At 46.2% G+C, this 17,415-nt stretch overlaps 3 protein-coding genes across 5 annotated transcripts in view; 1 reads left to right on the top strand and 2 right to left on the bottom strand.

Moving 5' to 3' along the window:
• The window catches only part of LOC310636861 (uncharacterized protein), a 422,701-nt gene that overhangs the window by 381,966 nt on the left and 23,320 nt on the right, over positions 1 to 17,415 (bottom strand). The window lies entirely within an intron of this gene.
• The window catches only part of LOC310636858 (uncharacterized protein), a 342,152-nt gene that overhangs the window by 322,341 nt on the left and 2,396 nt on the right, over positions 1 to 17,415 (bottom strand). The window contains exon 2 of one of the 2 annotated variants that reach the window (XR_014491816.1): positions 12,049 to 16,976. The exons of the other annotated variant lie outside the window; for it this stretch is intronic. The gene's annotated coding sequence lies outside the window, so the exon portion shown is untranslated. Of the gene's footprint in view, positions 1 to 12,048; positions 16,977 to 17,415 lie in introns of those variants that run through there. 2 annotated transcript variants of the gene reach the window in all.
• On the top strand, positions 1,944 to 5,237 carry LOC310635617 (uncharacterized protein). Of its 2 annotated transcripts, none has more exons than XM_083354762.1 (2): positions 1,944 to 1,993; positions 3,031 to 5,237. In XM_083354762.1, the coding sequence occupies exon 2, from the start codon at positions 3,992 to 3,994 to the stop codon at positions 5,027 to 5,029; it is 1,038 nt and encodes a 345-aa protein (XP_083210888.1). In that variant the 5' UTR covers positions 1,944 to 1,993; positions 3,031 to 3,991; the 3' UTR covers positions 5,030 to 5,237. The 2 variants fall into 2 exon arrangements, with proteins under 2 accessions (XP_083210888.1, XP_083210889.1); XM_083354763.1 differs by having other exon boundaries at positions 1,956 to 1,993; positions 3,136 to 5,237.

Here is a 17,415-nt window from a genome sequence, read left to right as displayed (position 1 = left end):
GGGCTTTTCTGGCCACCTGGGATGTATTAACGTTATGAAATTAGGCACATTGTGTGATGACCCATTAATGACCCTCTTGATTTACGACTGTAATTGCAGGCTAAATTACAGTTGTAAATCGAGGACCACCAAGAGTTTCCCCTAACAGTGAAGTAGCCAGTGTAGTTTAATGATTTGCACATTCATTTAACAGCTGCATCAGGAACAGCAGGGATAGGGTTAGTTAAGCAAAGCAGGATCCCAATCATAATTGATAGGTCCCATTACAGTTGTATCCCAAGGACTAACTGTACACTAGCCGGGGAATTTCACAACTTCTGCAAACAGAAGCACCCAGAAAGTACTGCTGATTTATTTGATTTTATTTATTTTAATCCCATTTATATCCCGCCCTTCTCCGAAGACTCAGGGCGGCTTACAATCTAAAGCGCAATGTGCTTAGCAACAGCCTTCATTCTATGTATATGCCTGCTTATTAGGGCTTTTAGCCCCCCCCCCCAAGCGGCATTATTAGAAAGTCAGCTTATTGCCCCCAACAATCTGGGTCCTCATTTTACCTGATAATCAGAAATAGGTCGTTAGTCTGTATCAGTGGTGGAAAACTTTTAGAGACCGAGTGCCCAAACTGCAACCCAAAACCCACTTATCTATTTTATTTTTTTTATTTTAATTCCATTTATATCCCGCCCTTCTCCGAAGACGCAAGGCGGCTTACAAGCTTAGCAGTAGCCTTCATTCTATGTATATGCCTGCTTATTACGGCTTTCACACACACCCCAAGCAGCATTATTACAAAGTCAGCTTATTGCCCCCAACAATCTGGGTCTTCATTTTACCTACCTCGGAAGGATGGAAGGCTGAGTCAACCTTGAGCCTGGTGGGATGCAAACCTGCACTAATTGCAGGCAGCTGGTGTTACTTAAGGAGGCATTAGCCCACTGCTCCACCAAGGCTCTTATTGCCGGGTGGACATGGCCAAAAGGGTAGGGAAGGGTGAGGGAGAGAGAGAGAAGGCATCCACAGCACCCTCTTATTTTTTTTAATTAAACTCAATCAAGCCCCCCCCCTGACACAGGTTTTCTGTGGGAATCGGCCCAAGTGGCTCTTTGCGTGTTCGTGGTTGCTGGTGACCCCTGATCTAAACACAAACTCTCCATGAGGCACTTTAGCCCGAACAAGTGAAGCCTCTCTGCAGCCCAACCAATAATCTGAATCTTCTGCACACCAGTCTCTGTTCCCCGCCTATCCGACCGTCATTTCGCGATGGGATGCCGAAAGTCACGCTTGTCCTGTCTCTGCCTTTGGCAGAAGACTGCTATCAGTTCACCCATGGTCCTTCTATGTAATAATAATAATATAAAGTTGGAAGGGACCTTGGAGGTCATCTAGTCCAACCCCCTGCTCAGGCAGGAAACCCTGTCCCATTTCAGGCAAATGGCTGTCCAGTCTCTTCTTAAAAACCTCCAGTGTTGGAGCATTCACCACTTCTGGAGGCAGGTTGTTCCACTGGTTAATTGTTCTAACTGTCAGGAAGTTTCTCCTTAGTTCTAGGTTGCTTCTCTCCTTGACTAGTTTCCATCCGTTGCTTCTTGTCCTGCTTTCAGGTGCTTTGGAGAATGTTATATTAGACATAACTTCCTCCAACCAGCTCATAAGGTGTTTTAGCACCCAGTCCGCTAAATATCTTTCTTGCTCTTTTCTGCACTCAGCGAAAACCTCTCGCAGAGACGCCAAAGGCAGAGACGGGACAAGCGTGACTTTCGGCCTCCTATCGCGAGATGACGGTCAGATAGGCGGCATCTGCCACTAGATAGCGGCGTCTGTGGTGGAGGTGAGAGGAGTTGCAACCATCGAGTACTGCATTGCTAGAAAGGATGAGAGGCGAGGAGAAAATCAGAGCAACTTTCTCTTCCGGGTCACTCAAGGGGAGGAAGGAGGCGTGCGGGGGGCGGGGCTTTTGAGCTCTTCCCGGGGTCGAAGCAGCGGCTGGCAGGTGAGTTGAGGGGCGGCTCGGAGGAGAAGCCGGGAGCGAGTCGGGCTGCTCGGTTCGGACGTTGCCAGCCGCTCCACGTTCACGAGGGTCGCCGCATCCCCGCTTGTGACTTTCCCAGCCAGCTTCTCCCAAGCAAAATCCCCGGAGAGGCTGGCAGGAGGTTGCGAGTCGCAGCCACGTGAAATTCCCTCGAACGACCCAGAGCGACTCGCTGAAGAGCTGCAGAGGAACAGCCCCCCTCCTGCCCCGCAGCCCCCCCTCTTGGCGCAGCCCCGTTCCCACGTTCCCCTCTCGCTGCTGGGGAGGGTCAGCCTGCCAGTGCCTGGAGGGGAGGAGGAGGAGGGGGAGGACGGGGGGAGCTCTGGGCTGGGAGGGAGCGAGGCTGGAGGGGAGGGCGGGGACCCTGCGAGGAGGAAGAGCTGAATGGCGTCTGGAAGGCGGGTGAGGGAGAGCCGAGAGGCGTCCAGGTGGGCTTGGCCAATGGGCTGCCCTGTCCAGGTGGGCTTCCTTTGAGATGGAGCCCCTGAATCTGCCTCTCTTACATTCCCAGATTCCCTCTCTGGTGACTGCTGCGTCCCTGTTTCTCTCTGCCCATGTATGCGAACTGCATTTATTCACTGAGCTTGTGGTTATGAAAATGCAGGAAAAGGGAGTTGCACCAATTCAGATGCTGCCAATTGTTGCACATTTATGGTGACTGCAGTATCCCACATTCGTGATTCCCATCTCCCTCTTCGCAGGGTGTGTACTGAAGTTCTGGTGCCTAGGGAGACCCACAGCTGGGGCGGGGCGGGGCGGGGAGGGAGGGAATAACCCGAGTGAGTGTTGCAGAGACACTGCGGTCACTAGTAAGAACGAACTACTGCTGTGATGCTGTAATACTTATAATTTTGGGAGTTCTACGTAAGCACTAGGGGGCGCTCATCATGTAAGTTTGAACGAGTGTTCAAAGTGAACACCTATAATTACCTGTATTTTTTTTCACATCTTCTGCAAGCATTGTATAAACAAATTTACTTTTTTAAAAAATCTTATAGACAAAGAGGATGGCAGTAAAAGCACTCTGGAGAAGTGAGAATAATTTCTGAAAAGTAAAGTAAAGCAAGTCAAGCCAGAAGTAAAAATATTTCCATTTTCTTCAGAAAATTACACAATTCTCCCATCCCAGCCAGCGAAAGACAACAGAAAATCAAGAAGCGATTTCAAGCTGGAAAAAACAAGAGTATGCGGAACAGGATACATTACGTGAAAAGAGGAGGGGGGTCATTTTTCCATTCAGAAAAAGAGAGAAATATCTGGAAGTCAGTGGGAAAAACAACGTCAATTGGATACTCAAATAGGGCAGACAACAATGCAGAACTCCCAATGGGAGGAACAAAACAGTAGGTGAAATCAAAGCACCATTAAAAAAGGGACCACACATTTTTGACTTCCTTTAGAATATCAGGGATGGAAAAGTTCCACAGATGTCCCTATTGTGGTATAAAGCACAGATTGCAAAAGCATAGGTGATTAGGTAGAAGAGGATCCAAACTGGAAAAAAGGCATACAAATGCTACTAACGTAACAAAATCTTTGGTCAGAATAGCTCCCTTCTGGTTCATAAAAGGACCCACACCGGACAGAGTGGTCCCAATGTGGTAAATGCTTTACCAAGCAGAGGACTCACACAGGACATAAACCCTTTGAATGTTCTGATTGTGGGAAACTGTTTCAATTCCTGTTCTAACCTTGTGATACATGAAAGGATTCAACACAGGAGAGAAACCCTTTGAATGAACTGATTGTGGGAAAGGTTTCAAGAAGGTTTCTAACCTGGTAAACCACCAGAGGATTCACACAGGAGAGAAACCGTATGAGTGTCCACTTTGTGGGAAAAGATTCATTGCAAATTTTGACCTGGTGAAACACCATAGCACTGACATAGGAGAGAAACCCTTTGAATGCACAGTTTGTGGGGAAAGTTTTGTTGTAAATTACTACCTGGTGAAACACCACATGATTCACACCGGAGAGAAACCCTTTGAATGTCCTGAATGTGGTAAAAGATTCACTACAAATTCTGACTTGGTGAAACACCAGAGGATTCACACAGAGAAACCGTATGAGTGTCCTGAATGTGGGAAAAGGTTCACTCAAAATTCCCACCTAGTGGCACATCAGAGGACTCACACAGGAGAGAAACCCTTTGAATGTCCTGAATGCGGGAAATCTTACAGTCACAATTCCCAACTGGTGACGCACCAGAGGTCTCACACAGGAGAGAAACCCTTTCAATGTCCTGAATGTGGGAAAAAATTCATTACAAATTCCCACCTGGTGAAACACCAGAGGACTCACACAGGAGAGAAACCGTATGAGTGTCCTGAATGTGGGAAAAGATTCACTCAGAATTCCCACCTGGTGACACACCAGAGGTCTCACACAGGAGAGAAACCCTTTGACTGTCCTGAATGCGGGAAATGTTACAGCCACAATTCCCACCTGGTGACACACCAGAGGACTCACTCAGGAGAGAAACCCTTTGAATGTCCTGAATGTGGGAAATGTTACAGCCACAATTCCCGCCTGGTGATACACCAGAGAACTCATACAGGAGAGAAACCCTTTGAATGTCCTGAATGCGGGAAAAGTTACAGCCAAAATTCCAATCTGGTGACACACCAGAGGATTCACACAGGAGAGAAACCGTATGAGTGTCCACTTTGTGGGAAAAGATTTATTGCAAATTCTCACTTGGTGAAACACCGGAGAATTCACACAGGAGAGAAACCATATGAGTGTCCTGAATGTGGGAAAAGGTTCACTCAGAATTCCCACTTGGTTATACACCAGAGGACTCACTCAGGAGAGAAACCCTTTGAATGTTCTGATTGTGGGAAACATTTCAGTAAGAATTCCAACCTGGTGATACACCAGAGGACTCACACAGGAGAGAAACCCTTTGAATGTCCAGATTGTGGGAAATGTTACAGCCACAGTTCCAGCCTGGTGATACACCAGAGGACACATACAGTTGCGCTTCTTTGCTTGTGAAACACCAGAGGTCACCAGAGAGAAACTGTAAATGTATCTAGATTTTGGAAAAGATTTCAGTATTCAGTCTAGCCTTATAAATCATGTACTTTTACTCACAGGGGTGAAACATTTCGAATGTCCAGTCTGTGAACCATTCCTCATGCGTAAATCATCTCTTATTGCACAAAATAAGTGCATATGAGGCAAACGTTGATGAGTTTAGAGAAGGCTTGAATTTAATTTCTGATCTCCCGTTGAGAGTGTGAGAAATTGGTATCAACTTCAAACCTCATCGTTTTACTTTGCCAAATAATATAAACTAGCCATTTTGATAACATCAAATCTATCTAATTGGTAAAGCCCACTGGCAAAATTTAATTTTTTTTCCACCTCAAGAACAAAATCTAGAAGTGCTTTCCATGTGGCAATAAAAGTATTCGTATTTTTTTCTTTAATTAGTACAGTTACCGTATTTATCGGCGTATAACACGCACCGGCGTATAACACGCACCTCATTTTAAAAAGGAAATTTCAGGAAAAAATTTTCAAATAAATAACTATGGGTCATTAACATTATATCGGCGTATAACACGCACACATCATTTGCCCCCTATTTTCAGGAAGAAAAAGTGCGTGTTATACGCCGATAAATACGGTAATTTAGCCATCTCTGTTAGCTCCATGAGATTTGTAAGCATTCCTCCATTGTAGGAATCGATGTAGTCTTCCATTTCTGTGCCTAGAGTAATCTTGCTACTGTTGACATATATAACATCAAAGTTCCATATTTCCCCCCCAGGTTTTTGTCCATTAGCCCCAAGAAAAAGGTCTCTGGTTTTCTTTCTGTATTTAATTTATTTTCTGTATTAACATGAGTCGCACTCCAATATTTTCTTGCTTTATCACACGTCCACCCTAAATGGTAAAACGTCCCCTCTGCCTTTACATTTCCAACATTCATTTCAAATACCTCTCTACATTTTTGATAACGTGTCTGGTGTTAAATACCAACGATACATCATCTTGTAAAAGATTTCTTTTAGGTCAGACAGGTCAAACATAAGGCCCGCGGGCTAGATGCGGCCCACAAAGTGGTTGCGTCTGATCTGCAGACCTGCTCTGGACACAGGGAAAGACCAGCCCACAGCACCTCGGCCAGCCCAGGCTGACCGGGCGCTGATCTACAACCTGGTGCCAGCCATCAAAGCCAGAATGTGATCAGCCTTAGATCCACGGGGCAGCCCTGGAACCAGCGACCGGTGCCCCCGCCCCACCCCATTGTGCACACTCAAGAGGCGGCGAGCAGGAAGAATTTTGTGCCCCTGTTGGCTGTCTTGCCCCGCAGGACAGCAGTGCTGGCCATCTCCTATGTGCACACCCAGAGGGCGGGCCAAAGGCGGTGCCCTGTGGATCTAAGGGTGAGCACATTCTGACTTTGATGGTCACAACCAGGTTGTAGATCAGCGCTGCCACCACCACCCCTCCCACCAGGAAGTCCATGGCCCGTTCGCTGACCTAGCCACTCAGCCACAAGGCTTTCCTTTCACTGGGACCAACCCCTCCTGTGTGGGATAGCGACGGCTGGTTGCACCATGGACATTGGCAGAACTGGCAATCTCTCCCTTCCCCTCGTTCCTGAGCGTGGAGGAAGGAAAGAGATGAGAAGGATGGGAGGAACGGAGGGGGGGAGGAAGGAAGGAGAGGTGATTTGGTTGGAGATGCCCCAGTTCACGCAGTTCTGCTTCAATCCTGTATCCATTGAGACTTGGGCTCAAAGGAGAAAGCAATTTTGTGTTCTGTTTTGTCACAGGGAGTACTTTATTGGCAATCCAAGTTAACATTGCTATTCTTGAATTGTGAACTCTTAGGAAAGTATCCCCTCCTTGTGTGTTGCTAACAGCCATTTCCAGTGGGGAAAATAAGGACAAAGCAGAGTGGGGAAAAATACTTTCCTTTGCTATATTTCCAGTCTCAATTAGACCATGGTAGGGTCCCCGCAGGGGAGCTCTTTTAAGGATTATGTATTCATAGAAAAGCAACTAAGCTACCTCTGTTCCTAAACGCTAAAGCTGTTGCACCTAAAAAACAGAGGAGCTCTGGTCAACTATCACAGCCACCATTTTGACAGTTTTGCTGTACTGTTGTCTGTGGAGGCCCCCACTAAATGCAAGAACGGGATAAACTGGGCCTGGTTTGTTCTCAGTCTTCGAAGTGGCCACAGACAACTAGCAAAAGTGGCATTTGACCACAAGGCGAGGAGGCATCGAGAAAAGTTTCCCCTTCTGCATTTGAGCATCCAAGAAGGGACAGGAAAGGAGAAAGGGAAAAGAAAAAGGGGGAAGGAAGAAAAAGGAAAGGAGAATGAAGAGGGAAGGAAAAAGGAAAGGAGAAGGAAGGAAGGAAGGAAGGTTATAATGAGAGGGAGGGAGGTTCTGAGGGAAGTCCTGCCTTAGCACTTGGCCATAAGGAGCCCTGCTACCCTTTCGCCACCCCTTTGTCCCCTCCTGACCTCTCCTGGTGGTCTCCCATCCTAACGCTGAGGATGCTTTGGTTACAAAGCCAGGTCTCTTCACGGGGAGACGGAGTGGGTCCTCCCTCTGACCCACACATTTTGCCCTCCTGCACACACGCAACCGGGCCAAGGAGAGTAGGCCAATCAGCAGCGGCCTTGAGAAGGCAAGCACAGTCGGGCGCCCCCTTGGGACAGGCTGGACTGGGCACTTGCTCTTCACTGCCCAGGGCTCCAGGCAGCCTGCATCCCTGGGGGTCCTCTGCATGGCCTGAGGATCAGCAGTGCTGCTCTGGTGGGCAAGGGTATGGTGCTTGCCCTAGTCTAGCCTTCCTCGGCTGGTGTTCTGTACCAGCCTACTACCGGCCCTGCAGAAAAGGCAGGGACAACCCCTTTACAAAAAGGCAAGAGGCTGGAACTAAACCTGCCAAATTTATTGACATAAAACAGAGCAAAACCAAACATGAACCATGAAACAGGAGCTATTCAAACGGTTGCCTTCAGCAAACCAGCCTTCCCACACATTCCCCTTTTAAACAGTTCAAGGCGTGTGTTGGGCATCCTTGAACAGGGCCAGCTGTGGGTCATCTTCATCCACGCTGTCAGGCTCACACAGCTGGGTCTGCATCGTGACCAGATGGGAGGGGCCTGGCTGAGGGCTCTGCGAAGCCTCAGGGCTCTCCTCTGCAGGCTCTCCAATACCCCCCTCCTCCTCCTCTGAATTGTCCGACCCAACTGCCGAACCCACAGGCTGACCCTGAATCACAACAGCTGGAGACAATGGATCCCCCAGTCCTGCCCAGGCGCCCCACCACCACAGGCAACGTTGAGCTGGCCATGCCCACCCCCCACCCCCGCAATGCCCCCCCAGGGTCAACCACAATCCTGATGTGGACCTCAATGAAATCGAGTTTGACACCCCTGCTCTATCGTTTCCTCCTGTTCTGTGGCTCTCAGCTCATGTCTCCCAGAACCTGCACACATGATTGTGTCTGTGTGGGTCTCACCTGCAGCCCCATGCTGTGAGGTTGGGGAGGAAAAGAACGGGAGGGGCGACATAAACTGTGATGGGAGCTTCTTGCAGCCTTCCACAAGGCTGGGGGTGGGTGCTGAGGAGGGCAGGGTGCAATGCAATCTGCAGCACGTTGAGAGAAAAAATACTCCAAAAAACCAGCTTTCACTAGTTTGCAGCCTGCCATTGCAGGAGGTCTCTGCTGAGGGTGTGGGGCTGTAAGGGATGACACAGTCAGAACCCACCCCAATCCACATCTTAGGAAAGTCCCAACAGGAACTTTTACTAAAACATAGTTGGTGGTGGAAAATCTAGACAGGATCTGGAAACTGTGTCACAGATCGATACTTTTAAAGTGTCCCCGAGTAAAACCCCTCCCCTCAGTCCATTTGGTCAGTCCTGGATCAGTTAAGTTTCATGTGTCAAAACCCTTCCATGGGAAAAGAGAACCTCAATGCATTTACAGCGTCGTTACTCCCTCCCCTTCAAATTCCAGTCAGAGATGCAAACCAGAATCCCCCCCCTCTTCCTTTTGTTCTTCTCAGTTCAAACGTTCTTCCTCTCATGTTTGATGATGGCCTCCAGGCAGGCTGAATAAATATCTTTGCATAGGAGTGGCCAATTGGCATCTTCTCTCCCCCTCCTTGTGGATGGCAGAATCCAGTAATGGGGTAAGATTTAGGTTTGCGCAGATAGGAAATTATGAATGGAATATAAATGGATTCTGACAATCTGCCCTCCTCAAAAGAAAGATAGGTCTACCTGCAGGAATTAAAATATGTTAGCCCGGTTTGTTAGGATATTCTGTATGAAACTTAAGGTGTTTCCAAGCTACTAGATATTGAATTGCTCCATGGCGTTTCCTAGAATCCAGGATTTCTTTCACCTCAAAGTGTTGTTCTCCTTCCACCATGATAGGAAGTGTGTGTGTGGGGGAGGGGGGGTTGTTCGTAGGGGTGACTGTTGTTCTTTTTAGTAAAGTGCAATGAAAAATTGGGTGTATCTGCCTAAGATTTTTGGGTTGTCCTAATTCTACTGTTACTGGGTTTATGACTCTTAATTGGAAAAGGTCAAATATATTTTGGTCTGAGTTTTTTACAGGCTTGTAGTGTTTTAAGGCATTTTGTTGATAAATATACTATCTCTCCCACCCTGAATGGTTTGGGATCGACTCTTTTTTTGTCTGCCTGTGTCTTGTATGTATGTTGCACACCGGTTGGCAGTACCCGTATTGGTGCAACTCCTTTTCTTGCACCTTCTTAACCAAAGGAAGTGCTGACATGTGGTCACAGAACAAGTGCTACGATGACCACAAATTTGTGGACGAAGTGTACGTCTGCTTTCACAGTGCCATTGTAACTTTGAAGGCTCATGAAATAAATGGAAAATAAGGACTGCCCATACAAACTGAACATCCCCCAAAAGTCCTCGGGAGGTATTTTTTAGTTGAACCTGGTTAATACATGGATGGGGCACCAATGGGAAATGCACTGCTTGTTGGTTAGACATGAAAAAAACAAAAATCTCAGAAGAGACAGTGGCAGATCAGTCTGATAATTTTGCCAAAAAAGACCCAACAGGTCCATATCCGAACAACAGAGTTGAAAGGGACCTTGGAGATCTAATCTAGTCCAAACCCCCTGCTTGAACAGGAGACCTTATCATTCCAGATCTTATCATTCCCCCCAAAAAATGTTCTCCAGGGACAAAGAGCTTTCTCTTTTGAAAATAGTTTCTTTTGGACTGGCATATAGAAAAAGGCACCAACCTATTTTCCAAAGCACTAGAAGGCAAGACAAGAAAGAATGAATGGAAACTAACCAAGGAAAGAAACAACCTGGAACTAGGGAGAAATTTCCTGACAGTGAGAACAATTAACCAGGGAAACAACTTTGCCTTCAGAAGTTGTGGGTGCTTCATCACTGGAGGCTTTTCAGAAGAGATTGAGCAGCCATTTGTGTGAAGTGGCATTAGGTTTCCTGCTCAAGCAGGGGGTTAGACTAGATGACCTCCAAGGACCCTTCCAACTGTTATTCTATAGTCTATATTCTGGTGACTTCTCTGCTGTGGAGGAAACCAAACAGACCTACTTGCTCCCAACATCTCCTCCGACCTGCCCTCAACTCACCTTTCAGCTGATGCTTCAACTCTTGGAAAAGCACAAAAGCCCCTTGCACCCCACCCCCCCTCCCATGAGCGATCCGGAAGAGGAAATTCCTCTGTGCTTCTCCTCTTCTTTGTAGCAATGCAGTACTTGATGGTTTTAAATCTTTTAAGCTCAAGCACAGATGCCGCTACTGTATAGATGGCTTCGACTGGCATCTCCAGACAGGAAGCTGAAAAATACGCTTGTCCCATCTCTGTCTAAGGCATTTGCAAGACGTTGTCTGTGATTATATGGTATCATGTTGTTTTTGACTCCTAGCAACTCCCATTCTCCCTCCATTTCTCTTTTCATTTCCTGTCTCCCAACTTGTGACATTTACCCTAGCACACGGTTCGGCAACCCACAGCGCCAGAGCCGCATGTGGCTCTTTCAGCCATCTCCTGCGGCTCCCAGTCCTCCACCATGTGCAGTCTCCCCCCGCCAAAAAAGTTCAACCAATCAATTCAAACTTCTCACGGAAAAAAAAAAGAAATCTTACGGATTGGTTGAACTTCTTTGGTTTGTGGGACTGCCCACAAATATCTTTTCTTCTTCGGACTGCACGTGGCGGCAGCAGAAGAGACAGAGGACTGCTGGAAAGAAGGTGTGTGGGTCAGTCAGATGGGATGTGGGTGGGGACGCAGAGGCTGATTAAACACGTGGGTGAGGCAGAGGTGCTGCCCGGGGCCAGAGGGGAGGCCGGGCAGATTTCCCCCGCCTTGCCAGCCAAGTGGAGCCATGGCGCTTTTCAGCAGGGACAAGCAACCCCGATCCCACTCTCCTCCTCCTCCCCTTGGAAGAGCTGCGGGGCTCAGGAGCTTCCCCCAATGCCCCACCCATGAGGGAAGAGATGCAGTAACCAGATTGACGCCGCCTCCTCCACCTCCTTCAAAGGTGCACCTCCCGGCTCCGAGGGATGGATGCAAGCTGAGAAACCAAGCTCTGCTTTGCCTGATGCTTAGTTTTGCTTTCCAAAGCGGCCTCGGCGTCACCTAGCCGGCACGCTTGCTCACAAGGAGTTCGGCCTGGATCAGCTGGTGGGAAGGTCGTGCGTCCTCCTGGCCTGGCCGCTCTCCTCCCTCCCGCTCTCCTCCGGCCCGACCTGCTGCCCCAGGTGGCATGCTTGCATATCCCCAGCCCCAAATAAATAAACAGAAAAGGCCGTTTTCACAGGTTGTCCAGCTAAAAGAGCCTTGGTGGAGCAGTGGGCTAATGCCTCCTTAAGTAACACCAGCTGCCTGCAATTAGTGGAGGTTCGCATCCCACCAGGCTCAAGGTTGACTCAGCCTTCCATCCTTCCGAGGTAGGTAAAATGAGGACCCAGATTGTTGGGGGCAATAAGCTGACTTTGTAATAATGCCGCTTGGGGGGGTGGGCCGAAAGCCCTAATAAGCAGGCATATACATAGAATGAAGGCTATTGCTAAGCACATTTGATTTGTGCTTAGATTGTAAGCCGCCCTGAGTCTTCGGAGAAGGGCGGGATATAAATGGGATTAAAATAAAAAATAAAAAAAATAAAAGGGAGGAAAGAAGCTGGGCTGGAGCACCCTGGAAAGGCGAGCATGCAGCGCTTCTGCATGGACTGGTAGGGCTTTTGGCAGGTTTTGCCTGCAATTAAGGCAGGGCGAGTTTTTTGGCTCAGGAGAGGGGGATCTGCTTGTGGGGGCAGGTGTCTGGTCACATAAGTGCAAATGTGTTTCTTTTGCACGGAAGCTGCTTTGCTGAAGGTTATATCTTCCTTCCTTTTCTTCCGCGCCCTCCACATTCTTCGCCTCTCTGCTTTGTACCGCCTCTGGGGATGGAGGAAGACGCATTCTCCAGCCGGCTCATCCTTCCCCTTCTCTGAGCTGGGCTACAATCTTGCCTGCTGCTTCTCCGCCTCCTCCTTCCTCCTCCCTCCCTTGCAGAAAAAAAGGAGAAGGCAGGCGGTGGGGCAGGGGTTTCCCTTCCTTGCCCAATTCCACTTGTTTGCAAGAGAGGCAGAAGCGATCACCCTTTTGCAAGGAGAAAAACTTGCGGGTCTCCTCGCGAGGAAGGAAACTTCAGATACGAGCAAGCCAGGGAAAGTGTGTGTGTGTGGGGGACAATTCCCACACACTAAGAGGCAGCCTTTTGCTTTAACTGTTGGGTTTTGAATCACTAAAGCGCGAGAGAAATGCTACCCAGATGTTTTGACAAGATAAGGGAGCCACTTCAGAAGGGAAGTGAAACTTCGTGTGTTGAATTAATTGGTAAATGTGATTCATCACGTGTAAATAAGGAAGGGAAATTCTGCATGACGTGGGGGTCAAGAGGAGGAGAATTCAGATTCTGGCATCCATCCATGAGTGCCGATGCTTCGTTTCATTATTATAGACTTTTTTAGATAAAACAATGCCTGAATGTTGTTTGAACTGTCTCATTAATCGGAACCATGAAATCACCAGTATCCGTAAGAGTAATCAAAGTTTCCTCTAGTGTTCTGGTCTTTATATGTACCCTTTATAATCCAATAAATTCCAAAGTGTAGGTTCAATCCTGAAAGCAATATTTTATAGTAATCCTTTGTCTTAAATATCCAAAAATTGTCAATCAGGCAAGGTTATAATCCAAAATTTTGAAGCGTTCAAAATGTTTAACCTCTCTGAAAACAGCTCAAAAGTCCTCTCCCAGGCAGGCATAGTCCAAGGTCAAATTTTTCTTTCTCTCCCACTAGCTCTCAAAGTTAAAAGTCCAAGCTCAGTTGGCATTTAGCATCCAAGAAGGTCAGTGTGATAAGTGTGCCAAAATATTTTCCTTTATAGTCAGCTATTCTTCTGAGCTAGGAATCACCAAGCAACCAGGAAGCAAATTATAATCCTATACACAAATCCACCAGTAGATGTCACTCAAAGTCCATTTTCACTCTTAAAACAAAGGACTGATTTCTTATATTTCACCTCAATGTTTTTTTCCCCAAAGAGAAAATCTTAACCGTTATCTCAGTTCTCAAATTTATCAAAACTGTAGCCTTATGTTACTTCCACTTCAGTATTTTATGTTTCTGTTCCCCATAAAATTAAAATACTGCTTCCGTTTGCATTCAAAGGTTTTTAGATTTTTGGGAGAGATTCCCAGGAAATCGAGTTGTAAAATGGTAAAGAAAGGATAGATATTTTCACCCAGTTCCAAACATGCTGTTTATGATGTATTAATTATTGCCTTTTTCTTCTTCGGTTGTGAGCAGGAATATAGCCAGTCTTTTCCCTGCCAGTTTGCAGGGCTTTCCTTGGATTGAACAGAAAGGCTGCCATCTCTCCATCATCAACAACCACCCTTCCTCTTCATCGCGCCTTTGTGGCTCTTTAAAGCCCTTTTTAGGGCCCCCAGAAGGGTGAAATCTGACTGAAATTCGTCCTACAATCAGGACATTCAAAGGGCTTGTCTTCTGTGTGAGTCCTCTGGTGTTTCACCACATGTGAATTTGTAATGAAACCTTTCCATCAATCAGAATATTACTAAGATTTCTCTCCAGCGTGACTCCTCTGATGTATCACCAGGTGGGAATTTGCAATGAAACCTTCCCCACAAAGTGGACAGTGATACGGTTTCTCTCCTGTGTGAATCCTCTGGTTCTTCCTGAAACTTTTTCCACATTCAGGACATTGAAAGCGTTTCTCTCGTGTGAATCCTCTGGTGTTTAACCAGGCTGCAATTGAGACTGAAATGTTTTCCACAATCAGGACATTCAAAGGGTTTCTCTCCTGTGTGAGTCCTCTGGTGGTTCACCAGGTGGGAATTTCGACTGAAACTTTTCCCACAAACTGGACACTCATATGGTTTCTCTCCTGTGTGAGTCCTCTGGTGTGTCACCAGGGCAGAATTTGTAATGAAACTTTTCCCACATTCAGGACATTCAAAAGGTTTCTCTCCTGTGTGAATCCTCTGGTGTATCACCATATAGAAATTACAACTGAAACTTTTCCTACATTCAGGACATTCAAAGCGTTGCTTTCCTGTGTGAATCCTCTGATGTTTTACCAGGCTAGAACGGCAACTGAAACTTTTTCCACAATCAGGACATTCAAAGGGTTTTTCTCCCGTGTGAGTCCTCTGGTGTATCACCAGGTGGGAATTCTGACTGAAACTTTTCCCACAAACTGGACACTCATACGGTTTCTCTCCTGTGTGAGTCCTCTGGTGTGTCACCAGGGCAGAATTTGTAATGAAACTTTTCCCACATTCACAACATTCAAAGGGTTTCTCTCCTCTGTGAGTCCTCTGGTGTTTCACCAGGTCAAAATTTGCAATGAAACTTTTCCGACATTCAAGACATTCAAAGGGTTTCTCTCCTCTGTGAGTCCTCTGGTGTTTCACCAGGTCAGAATTTGCAATGAAACTTTTTCCACAATCAGTACATTCAAAGGGTTTTTCTCCAGTGTGAGTCCTCTGGTGGTTTACAAGGTTGGAACTCTGACTGAAACTTTTCCCACATTCAGGACATTTAAAGGGTTTCTCGCCTGTGTGAGTTCTCTGGTGTCTAACCAGGTAGGAATTTGCAATGAAACTTTTCCCACAAAGTGGACACTTAAACTTTTTCTCTCCTGTGTGAGTCCTCTGGTGTATCACCAGTTGGGAATTCTGAGTGACCCTTTTCCCACATTCAAGACATTCAAAGGGTTTCTCTCCTTTGTGAGTCCACTGATGTCTCACCAGACTGGAAATGTGGTTGTAACATTTCCCACAATCCAGACATTCAAAGGGTTTCTTTCCTGTGTGAGTCCTCTGATGTATCACCAGGCTGGAATTGTGTATGAAAGATTTCCCACAATGAGAACATTCAAAGGGTTTCTCTCCTGTGTGAGTCCTCTGATGTTTTACCATGCGGCAATTCTGACTGAATCGTTTCCCACAATCAGGACATTCAAAGGGTTTCTCTCCTGTGTGAGTCCTCTGATGTGTCACCAGGTTGGAACTGGAACTGAATCGTTTCCCACAATCAGGACATTCAAAGGGTTTCTCTCCTGTGTGAGTCCTCTGGTGTTTAACCAGGCTGGAACTAAAACTGAAACCTTTCCCACAATCAGGACACTCATATGGTTTCTCTCCTGTGTGAATCCTCTGGTGTTTCACCAGAACAGAATTACTGTTGAAAAATTTCCCACAATCCGAACATTCAAAGGGTTTCTCTCCTGTATGAGACCTCTGATGTGCCATTAGTTGGCAATTCCAAATGAAAGATTTCCCACAATCAGGACATTCAAAGGGTTTGTCTCCTCTGTGAATCCTCTCATGTGTCATCAGGTGGCACTTCTGAGTGAAAGATTTCCCACAATCACAACATTCAAAGGGTTTCTCTCCTGTGTGAGTCCTCTGATGTATCACTAGATGGGAATTTGCAATGAAACTTTTCCCACACTCAGTACATTGAAAGGGTTTTTCTCCTGTGTGAATCATCTGGTGGTTTACTAAGTCAGACTTTGTAATAAAATTTTCCCCACAAACTGGACTCTCATATGGTTTCTCTTCTGTGTGAGTCCTCTCGTGTGTCACCAGGTAGGATTTGTTCTTGAAACATTTCCCACACTCAGGACATTCAAAGGGTTTCTCTCCAGTGTGACTCATTTGGTGTTTCACCACGGAGTAATTAACAGCGAAGCTTTTCTCACAAACTGGACACTCACATGGTTTCTCTCCTGTGTGAGTTACTTTGCTTGGTGAAGCATTTACCAGACTGGGAGCACTTATAGGGAATCTGTCCTATGTGGGTCCTCTTATAAACCACAAGGGAGATATTCTGACCAAAGATTTTGTTACATTAGTTAGCATTTATATGCCTTTTTTCCAGTTTGGATCCTCTTGTACGTAATCACCTATGCTTTTGCAATTTGTGCTTTATACCACAATAGTGAGGTCTGTGGAGCTCTTCCACCAATGATATGCTGGAGGAAGTCAAAAATGTGTGTGGTCCCTTGTTTAGTGGTGCTTTGATTTCACCTACTGTTTTCTTCCTCCTATTGGGAGTTCTGCATTGCTGTCTCCCCTGTATCCAATTGAGCTTTTCTTCCCCACTGACTTCCAGATATTTCCCACTTTTTCTGAATGGAAAAATGATCCCCTTCACCTTGTCATATAACATATCCTTGTGTTCCGCATATTCTACTTTTTCCAGGTTGAAATCTTCTCTTGATTTTCTCTTGCCTTTCGCCTGCTAGGATGGGAGAATTGTGTAATTTTCTGAAGGAAATGGAAAATATTTTTATTCCTGGCTTGATTTGCTTTCCTTTTCAAAAGTTATTCTCACTTCTCCAGAGTGCTCTTATTGCCATCTTCTTTGTCTGTAAGATTTAAAGAAAAGTGTAAGTTTAATTCTTGATACAATGCTTGCAGATGTGAAAAAAGGAAAAAAATATACATTACATTTAAAAAGCAAATATGCCACAATGCTAACCTATTACATTAATTACGATTGATCGGATATTCCAGAGGTCCACTCAATCATGAAATTCCCTTGACTTGCACCAATCATAAACAGTAAGCACTGCTGTGGGTTAACATAAAATATATCTGGAAGTCTGGGGTATACATTATACAATTCCAGATATATGGAAAGAGTAATATAACACACACCTATAATTATATCTCTGTGGAAAATTCATTGTTGTCACCCTGAAAAAAAATTACTTGTCACACCTTCTGAGCTGATTTTTAGAGGTGTGGGGGCTTTAACTGATGAAATAGTGCCTAAAGCCTCTGCAAGATTTCCACATGGAAGTC

The sequence above is a fragment of the Vipera ursinii genome, assembly GCF_947247035.1.
Source record: "Vipera ursinii genome assembly, chromosome: 2".
Lineage (NCBI taxonomy): Eukaryota > Metazoa > Chordata > Lepidosauria > Squamata > Viperidae > Vipera > Vipera ursinii.
This window is presented reverse-complemented; position numbering and strand designations above follow the sequence as displayed.

Excerpts from the sequence above, each read along its gene's own strand:
- LOC310635617 (XM_083354762.1), top strand. The coding sequence starts at position 3,992 with ATGATTCACACCGGAGAGAAACCCTTTGAATGTCCTGAATGTGGTAAA.